Source organism: Cavia porcellus, unplaced genomic scaffold (genome assembly GCF_034190915.1).
Source record: "Cavia porcellus strain 051 isolate PalLab524CR breed Dunkin Hartley unplaced genomic scaffold, mCavPor4.1 scaffold_5, whole genome shotgun sequence".
Lineage (NCBI taxonomy): Eukaryota > Metazoa > Chordata > Mammalia > Rodentia > Caviidae > Cavia > Cavia porcellus.
This window is the reverse complement of record NW_026947488.1, coordinates 49,483,211-49,495,657: the sequence shown is the minus strand read 5'-3', so window position 1 is coordinate 49,495,657 and position 12,447 is coordinate 49,483,211. Positions and strand designations below refer to the sequence as shown.

The following is a 12,447-nucleotide window of genomic DNA, read 5'->3' as shown; positions in this document are numbered from 1 at the left end:
TAAATCAGTAACTTGCCATGATAACTTTAGCTTGTGATTCTTCTCCCTCAATCTCCCACAGTGCTAGGATTAGACATGGACCAGGAATATCTCTTTATCTTTTTTGTGTAATGGTGACTGCATGAATTATATAGCTGTCAGAGCTTTCAATGGACAGAATTATAAAGTATATTTCAATGAATTGTCTTTATTTATCTACTTATGTCTTTTTTTTTTTTTTTTTTTTTTTGAGATAAGAGTCTCACTATGTAGCTTGGGCTGGTCTTGAACTCACTATATAGTCCAGGTTAGCCTCAAACTCATTGTGATTATCCAACCTCTGCCCCCCAAGTGCTACGACTACAGGCATTTACCAACTACAGGCATGTACAACCATGCCAAGCAACAATAAAGCTTTTATTTAACAGGGCCAACTGATCTGCCCAATTGGTCTGCCTACATTTCTGAAGTCATTAATAGGTTTTTTGTTTGTTTGTTTGTTTGTTTGTTGTCTTTTTGAGATAGGGTCTCATATGCAGTTCAGGATGCCTTGAGCTCATTTTGTAGCCCAGAGTGGTCTCAAACTTGCAATGATCTTCCCACCTCAGCCTGGGATTACAGGTGTGCACCACCATGTCAGGCAAAACAACAGGTTTTATGTGAAAGACTTGCTCGTTAACTCATCTTCTGAGCAACTGGACCAAAACATCCCATCTCATTTGTCCTGGCTCTGAGGATGGTTTTAGACATGAGACCAGCTTAAATGGAATGCCTGCCTTCTGTTGCTCTGTCCCACTATGAGGTACACCGAGTCTATTAGTGAGTATGGGCTGGGGGATACTCAGAACTATTCTTCCCTGAGGGAAAGAGTAAGTGGTAAACTGAAATGATGGTACTGGGAATGGTAGATTCATAGAACTAGAGATTAAGCCTGAGCCTGTGAGGGAGGTGGGGCTAAGGGGAAGTTAGCCACTTCCTTCTCTTTGGACCATTTGTAATCCTGTCTGTGGGTCAAAGATTGCCTGTGAGGGGCCACTCAATGGAGGCTTCTTCAGTCTGCTTCCCAGTACTCTTTGGGACGAGTGACTTGGGCATAGGGACCTGCTGGCAAATGCTGAAGCATTGATTAGGCAAAAGGAATTCAAGTTAGGGATTAGGGTTAGGGCCTGGGCAATTTAGCAGCTTACTAAGACCCTATTTCAAAATAAAAACAGCTGGGGATGAAGCTCAGAATAAAGGTTCTGGTGTCAGTTCCTAGGACTTCCAAAAAACAAACAAACAAAACAAACCCAAAAAGCAAAACATAACAAACAAAAAAACTCCATGTATATCTTTCTGATCTCCAAAGCACTGGTAAAGCACTTACCCCATCATAGAAAGAAATAGAATTCATGTGATCCTTAGAAATGATGATATTTCCATGATGGTGGTGAGAAAATAAAAGGCCACTGGAGAAGAAATGCACATTCCCTGAAAAGAAGAGAAAAAAGCTGTCAGAGCTGGAGAGGAGGATTCTGGGTTCCAGATTCCAGTGTCTTCCTTGAGACACCGGAGTGCTAACTGTGGACCAGGGTCAGTGTTATGGCTTGTGTTAAGAAGTCTCCTCAAAGTCTCATGTGGCTGTAAGTGGGGCTTTTTCAAAGGTGACTAGATCTAGACTGATTCATGGTGCAATCATCAAGGGCACTTTGGACGGAGGGTGTGAGTGCTACCCACCCAAAGAGCAGATAGCCTGGTACAATGTAAGGGACAGGAGGTTTGCTGCTAGTTACTGACAGTTTTTTGCGGGCTTGCTTTTGATGTCTTTTGCCTGCCATAAACTGTTTTTCCTCTGTGATGTCCCTCTGAAACTTCTACAAAATGTGAGCTGAAATAAACCTTTTTTCCTTTGTATTTGATATTTTATTCAGCAATGAAGTAAGTCAGTAGTGCTTACATTATCCAATTCATAGGCTGAGCCCTGTGCTCTAGGGAAGTCAAAGTAACTTCATAGAATCTTGGAAAGAAATGAGATCATGAATACAATCTTTGTATAAGTATTAGAAAAAACAAAAAGTATCTCAAGTATCAGCTGGCTGAGAAAGGCAAAATTCATATTCCCTTTTAGGTGTCTTCCAAGGAAAGACAGTAATGTATACACTCCATTACTGAGTTTACAGACTTTCTCCTTCCTCCTGATATGAAGGCAGCTCACTCAGCCCTAGAGATCACTTCCCTTACTCAGGGCCCAGGAAGCAACAGCAGAGTTTCAGCTGAAGTCTCGGCAAGTGATGTGGCCAGCTAAGCAACATCTGAGTTAGGTGGTGAGTGGATGCCTGGACACTGGCCACCTGCTGCTCTACAGCTCCCCAAAACAAGATGGGTGGCAGGTGGACAGTGGGTGTGGGTTTCAAGTCTAAAGAAGGCTGCTGCTTCTCAGGTGCACAGTTACACAGAACAGCTCAGTCTTGGGCCTAACGAAAAAGATGGCTAAGATACAAGAACAAAATCCAGAAAAGATGGGTAACGAAGATGACAAGATTAGGGCTTGTTCTGGAGTCCAGAGCACCTATCAGACGCCTGGGGAAGCTGCTCTCTGAAGTTAGTCCAAGTTAGATTCTTTCTGTTCTGTAACAGTCTTCCTTTGCAGGTTTTCAAACACAGAGCAGAAAAAAGGAGTTCAGCAGTATGTTTCAGAGATATCATTAATATCTTGTTGAAGGGCAAAAGTCTAGAAACAGAGAAAAAGTAATACAAGAGGTTGCAAAGGATGTTGAGCTCGGCATGATGGTGCACGCCTGTAATCACAGCAACTTTTGAGTGGCTGAGGCAGGAAGATTACAGATTTGAGACCAGCCTGGACAACTAACCCTAACCCTGCTCAAAAAAAAAAAAAATTAAAAATGGATGGGAATATATAGCTCAGGAATAGGGTGTTTGCTTAGCATGCATCAGACTCTGGGTTCAAATCACAATAAATACACACAGAGAGAAAGAGAGAGAGAGAGAATGAGAATAAGGATGGAAGAAAGGAAGTAAAAATGTAACAAAGAAAGAAGTATAAAGCCCAGGAGTGTGAGGGCTAAGTCTGAATCTGGGGTGAGGAGTCCATGGACTGCAAGTTCTGAAGACTTGCTGAGAAACTGGGGTTTTAGAAGAAAGGAAAGAGCCTAGTGAATATGTGTTAATGGGAGATGGGGTGAGAGAGACAGGGGAATGGGAGGCAGTTTTTAGGTACAAGAAGGTGTAGAGCCAGACAGTGAACAGAAGTACGAGAGGGTCAAGTCAAGAAGGACAGCAACCTTACCATCATGACAGTGATTCAGGGCAGCAGCAGCCTGCCCTGTTCAAGGTGTCCAAGTTGAAGCCTGTAAGCCTTCGCCTTCCACCAAGTAAAGCCTGGCTCACACCAAACTCTTCCTTGACCCAATGCTGGTCCTCACCCTGCTCCCAGTTCCCTCCTCCTCTTCCCCTAGCAAGGCTCTTTTGCTCTCTGGAGGATATACCTCCCTGCCTTAACTGCCCACATCTTCTGTCCTGCTCATGCCACAGTATTTCAAACAGTTGTTGTCAACCCTTCCAGAGTCCCCACTCCCACTTCTTTTGAGGACCACAGAGAGGGTCCAGGCCACAATGGGGTCACTCTTCAAGGCTGACTGCACAGCAGTGACACAGAACCTGGGTCACTTCACTTAAGTCTTTAGACCCAGAGCCTACTTTCTAACTCTAGCATCTCATTCTTGAACTGATCTTCCCTAATCCTATCCTCTGATACTGCTAAACCTGCAGAGCCTTCGGCCCTCTCCTGGCTCTAACGTTAAGTAATTTGGACATTCCTTTCATTCACATCAAGGACTGATCCCCTGGGATAGGAGGTACCTTTGTTTTTTTTTTTTTTTTTTGTAGTGCTGCAGATTGAACTGGGCCTGAAGCATGCAAGGCAAATAACGCTACCACTGAACCACATCCCCAGCCCGAGGAACTTTAAATCTCTGTTTTATCAAAGAAAAGGCATGGGAATAGATTTTATTTTTAACAGCAACAAAGTTTTATTGAAGGTAAGAACAGAAACATGCTCTGCAGAGTGAGTTGGGGCCAAGTAAAAGTACGAAAAGTAGTACTCCCTAGCTGGACATGGTGGCGTACTGTTGAAGTCCTAGCACTCAGGAGGCTAAGGCAGGACGATCACCTTGAGTTCAAGGACAGCCAGAAGCTACACAGTGAGTTCAAAACCAACATGTAATACAAAGCAAGACTCTGTCTCAAACGAAACCAAAGAAACAAAAACAAAACAAAACAACAACCCCCCCCAAACACCCACAAACAACAACAACAAAAAAAGAAAAATATAGTCTATAGCATGATAACATGAGTGTGGGCCACCATGAAAAACAGAACACAATGGCCAGACTATTTTATTACTTATTATTATTTTTATAATTTTGCCTTTTAAAAAAAATTTTATTTAAGGAGAAAAAGAAAAAAAAACAGAAAAAGGGTACAAGTAATACAAAATTTAAAAAATAAACAGTAACAAATCACAAGTTAATAGATTACATATTCTCATCTTAGAAATAGTTGTTCAAGTTACAAAATTAAAGCATATAAAGTGGATTTTCAAACAGTGAGACTGCAAATAGTTTTGTTCAATGATCCAACAAAACTCAGTAATATGGTTATCTATCTTATACATTTAAACATATATGCAGTTATAACCTTTAGAGCACTTTCTTTTCTTTTCTTTTGTACAATGACAATTACATATTTTGGGCTTTATTACTCCCACAGTTCTTATTACTTTTTTTGAAGAGAGTAAAACCAAATGCAACATATCAGAACAGAGTCAGTCAAATCAAAAGGATGGACATAATAGATAATGTAAAAACAAAATACAAAGTGATCAACAATGGTTACCATACTGCCTCTTGCTATCTTAAGAAGAATTGCCTATATCATCAGTTATAATAAAATTGAACAAAACAGTAAAGAACAAAACCAATAAAACAAAAACAATCGAGACAGTACAGGACTTCAAAAGAAGATAATAGTCAAACCAGAATGGGCATCATAGTGAATCCTATTGTCTTCACAGTTGTTGCCTATACTCTCAAACTTGGTACTATCAAGCTAAGCAGAATAGGGGAAAATCAGTCAAAACAAGATAGTGAGGGCAAGACAGGGTTTCAAATCAAGTTAATAGGAAATCAAAGTAGTTATTATAATATATCCTGCTATTTTTTAATTTATTTTTCCCTTAATTAAAAAGATAAAAATAGGGGCTGGGGATTTAGCTCAGTGGCATAAGCACCTGCCTTGCAAGCAGGCAGTCGTGAGTTCGATCCCTGGTACCGATAAAAACAAAAAAGACCAAAAAAAAAAAAAAAGATAAAAATAAAAAAGTAAATAATTAAAAAAAGGAGATTGAGATAAAAGAGGGCACAACAACAAAACAGTGCAGGTCAAAACATAACCATTTAAGCAAAATAAGTGTTTCACCACAGGATATCCTAACATAAAAGTAGTTACCACAGTGTCTCTTTCCTTGAAATCTTTGAGTATAACTTCGTATACTGTAGCACCAAACATATCCAGACAATGTAAAACCATTCAAGAGAATGACAGTATTATACGGTATTCAGAACCAACTAACACAAAATGAACAATGGTTTCTGTATAATCTCGTCTATAAAAGATTTTGCTTATATTATCACATATAATAAAATCCAGTAAGATACTACCTGTTAAGACCGATGGAGACAGACGAATAAAAGCTTGATGGGACTTCAAAACAAGATGATACTAAATCAGCATTAGCTATTATGATGTCTTGTTTTCTCCAAAATAGCTGTTCCTACCATCCAATCTTCTCTGCCTCATTTCTGTTGAGCTCTTTTTCTGTCGTTTGTTGTCAGTTTGTCTTCTTCATTTCCCTTTCTGCTCCATTCATTGTGGCCTCTCTGCCACTATTTCTGGAATCTTGGTATTTTCCTTTTTAGAATATCCGGCAGTATTCTCTGTAGAGTTCAATTGGTGGTTGCAAATTCCCCTAGTTCCTCATGGAAGCACTTTGTTTTTCCATCAATTTCCAGGGACAGTTGTTCAGGATATATCAATCTTGGCTGAAGGTTATTATCTTTCAAAGCTTGAATTATTTTCCCCCATGCTCTTTGTGATTTGATGGTTTGTGGTGAGAAGTCTGCTGTAATTCTGATGTGTGTTCCCTTGTAAGTGATCTGCTTCTTGTCTCTGACGGCTTTTAATATTCTGTTCTTATATTGGATTTCTGGAATTTTGATTATTATATGCCTCGGTGTAGCTCTGTTTGGGCTGTAGGTGGCTGGGGTCCTGTATGCCTCGTACATCTAAGTATCTTTACCACTTGCTAAATTAGGGAAATTCTCTTGGATTATTTCTGTGAATAGCTTTTGTAGTCCATTTGTTTGTGTCCCAATGTCTTCTTTTATGTTCTTAATTCTTAAGTTATAGATCATATCATCTTCTAGCCTTTGTATTATTGCTGTTTGTTTTCTTATCAATTTTTTGGTCTTTTTCCTTTTTTTTTTTTTTTTTTAAGCCTACAGCACCCGGTATTCCCAGGCAGTCTCCCATCCAAGTACTAACCAGGCCCGACCCTGCTTAGCTTCTGAGATCAGACGAGATCGGGCGCGTTCAGGGTGGTATGGCCGTAGACGGTCTTTTTCCTTTTTATCGGTACCGGGGATCAAACTCACGACTGCCTGCTTGCAAGGCAGGTGCTTATGCCGCTGAGCTAAATCTCCAGCCCCTGTTTTCTTGTTATTTTTAGGAAGTTTTTCATTTCATGCTCCCACATTACAAATCTGCTCTCCAGTATATATAATCTACCCTTAGTTTCTTTCAAGCTGTTATGCCAGCTTTCGAGTTTTTAGTTTCCTGGTCATCTCTTTGAACCTGCTTCACATTTCTATGTCTTCTCTATTTTCTCCATCAAACAATTCTCCCCTTTTTTTCTGTTCTTCCATTCCACTATCTGTTTTTTCTTGGGCGGTGCTTAGCATTTCTCTAATTATTCTACTTATATCTTGCTTTAGGTCATTAGTAACTTCATTTTTGAACTGGTCTACGAGGCTCTGGAGATATCACTTTATGTCTATTGGTGCCATGTCTGATACTGAATGTTTCTCAGGATTGGGAGCCAAGGACCCTTTCTTGTTGCTCCCTCTTTCCATATTTCTTGTTCCTTCCATACAAGTATATATAGGAGGCCCAGTTTCTTTCTTTGTCGGTTACAGTTTGTTTGAATTGCGCCGGCTAGGTGTTCCCACCCACTGCAGTGTACTAGGGAAACATAGACCTGGGCAGCCTATGCTGGGCCTGCCCCTCCAGGTCAACCTACTGAAGGCTTCACTGCTAGGGTTCACTTCCAGGCGCTGGGACCTGGTTTGGGTTAGCCTACTGAGAAAGTCAGTGGCGACACCCAGGCTAGGCACTCCCCACCAATCCCGCTTGAGAGGGGAATATGCGACTAAGGACACTGCAGCGTCCTGTTCCGGCTAGTCTGCCCGGTTCCAGTATGTCCTTTGCTGAAGTCTCCTACTTTATGGAAGGGTCCCCGATCCGCTCACTCACCGCAGGTCGATGTAGAGTTCCCGGCCAGTCCTGCTCTCAACTCCATTCACTGCTTCCCACTCTCAGAGCTTTCATGCCTCTCTCCTTGCCATGCCGATTGGGACACAGCAGTAGCTGCAGGAAATTCAAATCGCGGATTCCAGTGGCACGGGCTCCAGCTTCTGCGCTGAGACTTTATCTGTTCCTGTTATAGCACTGGGATTGCGTTTCCAGTTGGTTTCTTTTAGTTTAGTTCGTTCCTGGGTCGGCAGGGTATATCTCCCCTTGCTTAGGACTTCTCGCCCCGCACCATTCCTGGATTTTTAAGTGGGGTATCTCAGAGAGCCTCCGTAGCTGCTGCTATCTATCCACCATGTTCTCCCGGAAGTCCAATTTTGCCTTTTTGATACAGGGATTCAATATGCAGTTCAGGCTAGTCTTGAACTCATTTTTAGCCCAGGCTGGCCTAGAATTCATGGGAATCCTCCTGCCTCAGCTTCGCAAGAGCTGGGATTATAAGTGTGTACCACCATGCTTGGTGGGAACAGACTTTACTGAATATATATATATTTTAAGGCAGGGTCTTGCTATGAAGTTCAGGCTGGTTTTGAACTCACTATGTAGACTAGACTGGTCTTGAATTCACAGCCTCCTCACTGCTCAGATTATAGGCATGCGCCAGCTTTTATTCAGAATTTCTTAACCACCTAGCATATTACATACATGAGTGTCCATCTTTGCAAAAATTCTAAGAGGCAAAAAAAATTCTAAAAGGTGGCTGGATGAGGTGGTGCATGCCTGTAATCCTAGCATTCTGGAGGCACGAGGGACCAAAACTTAAGTTCAGCATGGGAAACACCAAAATACAGTAGTTGCTAAAATCTGAGACCTCAGTGGTTGTGAAACCATCTCAAAATAAACAATAAAAAAAAGAGCTTGGGATGGAACTCAGTGTGAAGGCCTGAAGTACTACTGCCCCCTCTTCAAAATAAGAAAAGGTATTACCTTTTTTTTGTCTTGGAAAATGGAAGCTACCCAGACTGTGTTCTCTGCCTCATACCCCCTTTAAGGAGGAAGTAAGAATGATCATCACTGGCAACTGGCAGCTTCAGCAAAGCAGCAGCAAGAGCCAGTTTCACAGCTAGAAAGGAATACTTTGCCTCCTTTGCATGGCTTCTGGTACTTGCACAATCAGTGCAACTCCTTAGTAATATGCTGTAGACATGACCCCTCAGCATGCAGCTTGGTATTAACTCCCCTTGCAGGAGTGATGAGGAAACCCAAGCTCAACAGGTTTCCCAGAAAGTCAGTCACTTGGTGGGAAAGCTGGTTCTACCACACGATGACACACTGAACTTCTGCAGTTCTCTTGCTGCTTTTTTACTTCAGGTTTCTTTGTCCAGGGCCCAACATGGCCCATCTGATATGCATTGTACATTTTCACCCTGAACAGGCCTGCAGCATGGCCCTCCCGCTGCAGGCTCTTAGCCCCACCACCGGTCCAAAGAGGCCACAACAACCCATGACCTTCAAACTTTCCCAAACTACAAGCTCTGTAACTCCTAAAAAGAGGGCCCTCTAGGCATCATAAAATAGAAACTATCCCCTATCTACTCCATCCTGAGCTTACCCTCTGCCCAGGTACCTTTGAAGTAGAGCTGCATAGCAACAAGTCTAGGAACACTAGGACCTCTTTTTTTTTTTTTTTTTTTTTTAATGTAGTGGTTTTTTTAAGACAGGGTCTCACTATATAGCTCAGGATGCCCTTCAACTTTGTGGTTCTGGTTGGCCTTGAACTTGCAGTGACCCTCTTGCCTCAGCCTCCCAAGTGCTGGCATTGTAGGTGTGCCCCACTCTACCTGGCCAAGGGCCTCTTGAACCAATGCAAATTACTTCCAAAGTGCAGACATCACTGGAGAAATTTGCATTTCACTTCCTCATGAAATAGCAGGGAAAGAGGTGGATGAGGGATATTATCTTTAGAATGATTTTCATTCTGTGACCATGAAAATATTATATGTGAATGCTACAAAGGTTGTTTAAAGAAAAAGACCGAAGGAAGAACACTAAACATGGACCCCTATGCATGCATCACCTGGGCTAAGAAGTCTCAGGCACTAGGACCTCTACAGCCCTCTGGATGGCCTTCCTCAGTATATAGGAAACTTCCCTTACATCCAGAGGACACTAATACGCTCAATTCAAGTAAGTGTATCCACAGACTACACATTACTTAGTCTTGTCTGTTTTTGCTTTCATACATGTGGGATCCTAATCATTTGTTCTGTGATTCGATGACTTTTAATATTTTGTTCCTGTTTGTCATCCATATTCTAAGTAACATGCAGCTGTATAATTCATTTGTGCTCAATATAATCAGAAGTTTCTTTCTTTTTTTTTTTTTTTAACTTTTTTTTGTGTGTGTGGTGCTGGGGATTGAACATGAGGCCTTGTACATACTAGGCAAGTGTTCTAGTAAGCTACTTCTCCAGTCAAAGAACTTTTTAAAAGTGTCCCTAGCTGGTTGTGGTGCTACACACCTGTAATCCCAGCACTTAGAAGGCTGAGGCAGGAGGACTAACACAAGTTTGAGGCCAGCCTGGGCTATACTATGAGTTCAACACCAGCTTGGAATATATTGCAAGACCCTATGTAGAAAAAAAATAAAGTGCTCCCTAAAAACTTCATCTAGGGACTTCCGGGAGAACATGGCGGACAGATAACAGCAACTACCGGAGGCTCTCTGAAAGACTCGGCTCAGAAGCCAGGAATGGTGCGGACTAAGGAGATAAGGAGACATAAGCAGGTGGAGATATGCTCTGTGACTCAGGAACGAACTGGGCTGAGAGAAACCAACTTGGCATGCATTCCTGGTGCTAAAACAGGAACAGAAAAGCCTTGGTGTGGAGGCTGGACCCCGCGCCATTGTAAGCCGCGATTTGGGTTTCCCGCCGCACGGCGGCTGGCTGCCTCTACAGTGGCTCGGCAAGGAGAGAGACGCGCAGAAGCTCTGAGAACGGCAATCTGCGAACGGAAGGGAGGCGTGCACTGACTTGTGGTGAGGTGAGTGAGAGAAACTGACACTCTACCACAGTTTGACTCCAGTGGAGGACTTTCTGGGCCCGAGCAGTCCTGCAGGAGCAGGGCGCGGTGGCGACTCCAGCCACACATCCCCCTCTCGGGCGGGATTGGTGAAAAGTGCCTGGCCTGCGTGACGCTGCCGGCGGACCTTGTAGGCTGTCCCAACCCAGATCCCAGAGCCTGACGGTGGCCGGGAGGGGAGACGCGTAGGCTGCCTGGTCCTTAACTCCCTGGTGTGCAGCGGTGAGTGGGAACACCTAACTGGCGCAATTCGATCAGGCTGTGGCTGACTGGGAGAGAAGCTGGGCCTCTTATATAAGCTTGCATATATAAGGAACAGAGAAGAGGCAGCATGGGAAGAGGCAGCAACAAGAAAGGCTCCTCGGCCCCCAATTCTGAGAAACAGGCAATAGCAGACACCGCACCAATACACATAAGGCGCCATATAGAGAGCCTCATAGACCAATTCAGGAATGAAGTTATCAACGACCTGAAGATAGAAGTATGCAGAATAGTCAGAGAAATGCTAAGTACCACCCAAGAAAAAACAGGTGGTAGAATGGAAGAACAGAAAAAAAGGGGAGAATTGTTTGATGGAGAAAACAGAGAAAGCACAGAATACGTGAAGCAGGTTCAAAGGGACTACCAAGATACTAAGAAGTCTATAGAAGACTGGCATAACAGCTTGAAAGAACCTAAGGACAGACTATCTGAACTGGAGGGCAGACTTGTAATATGGGAGAATGAAATGAAAAACTTCTTAAAAATAACAAAGAAACAAACAGCAATAATACAAAGACAAGAAGATGATAAGAGGATCCATAACTTAAGGATTAAGAACATAAAAGAAGAAGTAGGGACACAAACAAGTGAACTACAAAAGCTACTCACAGAAATAATCCAGGAGAATTTTCCTAATTTAGCAAAAGGTAAAGATACTCAGATGTATGAGGCATACAGGACCCCAGCTACCTACAACCCTAACAGAGAAACACCCAGGCATATAATAATAAAAATTCCAGAAATTCAATACAAGAACAGAATATTAAAAGCTGTAAGAGACAAGAAACAGACCACTTACAAGGGAACACCCATCAGAATTACAGCAGATTTCTCGGCACAAACCAATCAAATCACGAAGAGCATGGGGGGAAATAATTCAAGCTTTGAAAGATAATAATCTCCAGCCAAGATTGAGATATCCTGTACAACTGTCCCTGGAAATTGATGGAAAAACAAGGTGCTTCCAGGATAAAGAGGAACTGGGGGAATTTGCAACCACCAATTCAACTCTACAGAGAGTATTGCAGGATATTCTAAAAAAAGAAAAATACAAAGAATCCAGAAATAATGGCAGAGAGGCCACAACGAATGGAGCAGAGAACAAAATGAAGAAGACAAACTGACAACAAACGACAGAAAAAGAGCTCAACAGAAATGAGGCAGAGAAGATTGGATGATAGGAACAGCTATTTTGGAGAAAATGACATCTTAATAGGTAATACTGATTTAGTATCATCTTGTTTTGAAGTCTCATCTAGCTTTTGTCCTTCTGTCTCCAATGGTCTAAATAGGCTGTATCTTATTGGATTTTATTATGTACGATAGTATAAGCAAAAACCTTTTAAAGACAAGGAGATTATACAGAAACCATTGTTCATTTTCTGTTAGTCGATTCTAAATACTCTGTAATGCTGTCATTCTCTTGAATGGTTTTACATTGTTTTGATATACTTAATGCTACAGTATACGAAGTTGTACTCAAGGATTTCAAAGAAAGAGACAATATGGTAACTACTTTTAGGTTAGGATTATCTGGTG

At 42.1% G+C, this 12,447-nt stretch overlaps 1 protein-coding gene and 2 non-coding genes across 4 annotated transcripts in view; all 3 read right to left on the bottom strand.

Moving 5' to 3' along the window:
* The window catches only part of Dnaaf9 (dynein axonemal assembly factor 9), a 148,049-nt gene that overhangs the window by 39,953 nt on the left and 95,649 nt on the right, over positions 1-12,447 (bottom strand). For both annotated transcript variants that reach the window (XM_063248769.1, XM_063248770.1), the window contains exon 21: positions 1,346-1,449. In XM_063248769.1, coding sequence (XP_063104839.1) covers positions 1,346-1,449 — 104 coding nt within the window. The remainder of the gene's footprint in view (positions 1-1,345; positions 1,450-12,447) is intronic.
* On the bottom strand, positions 6,531-6,649 carry LOC111753452 (5S ribosomal RNA). The gene has a single exon (XR_002788243.1). It is a non-coding gene; the product is annotated as a 5S ribosomal RNA (ribosomal RNA).
* On the bottom strand, positions 8,576-8,789 carry LOC111753509 (small nucleolar RNA U3). Its single transcript, XR_002788293.1, has one exon. It is a non-coding gene; the product is annotated as a small nucleolar RNA U3 (small nucleolar RNA).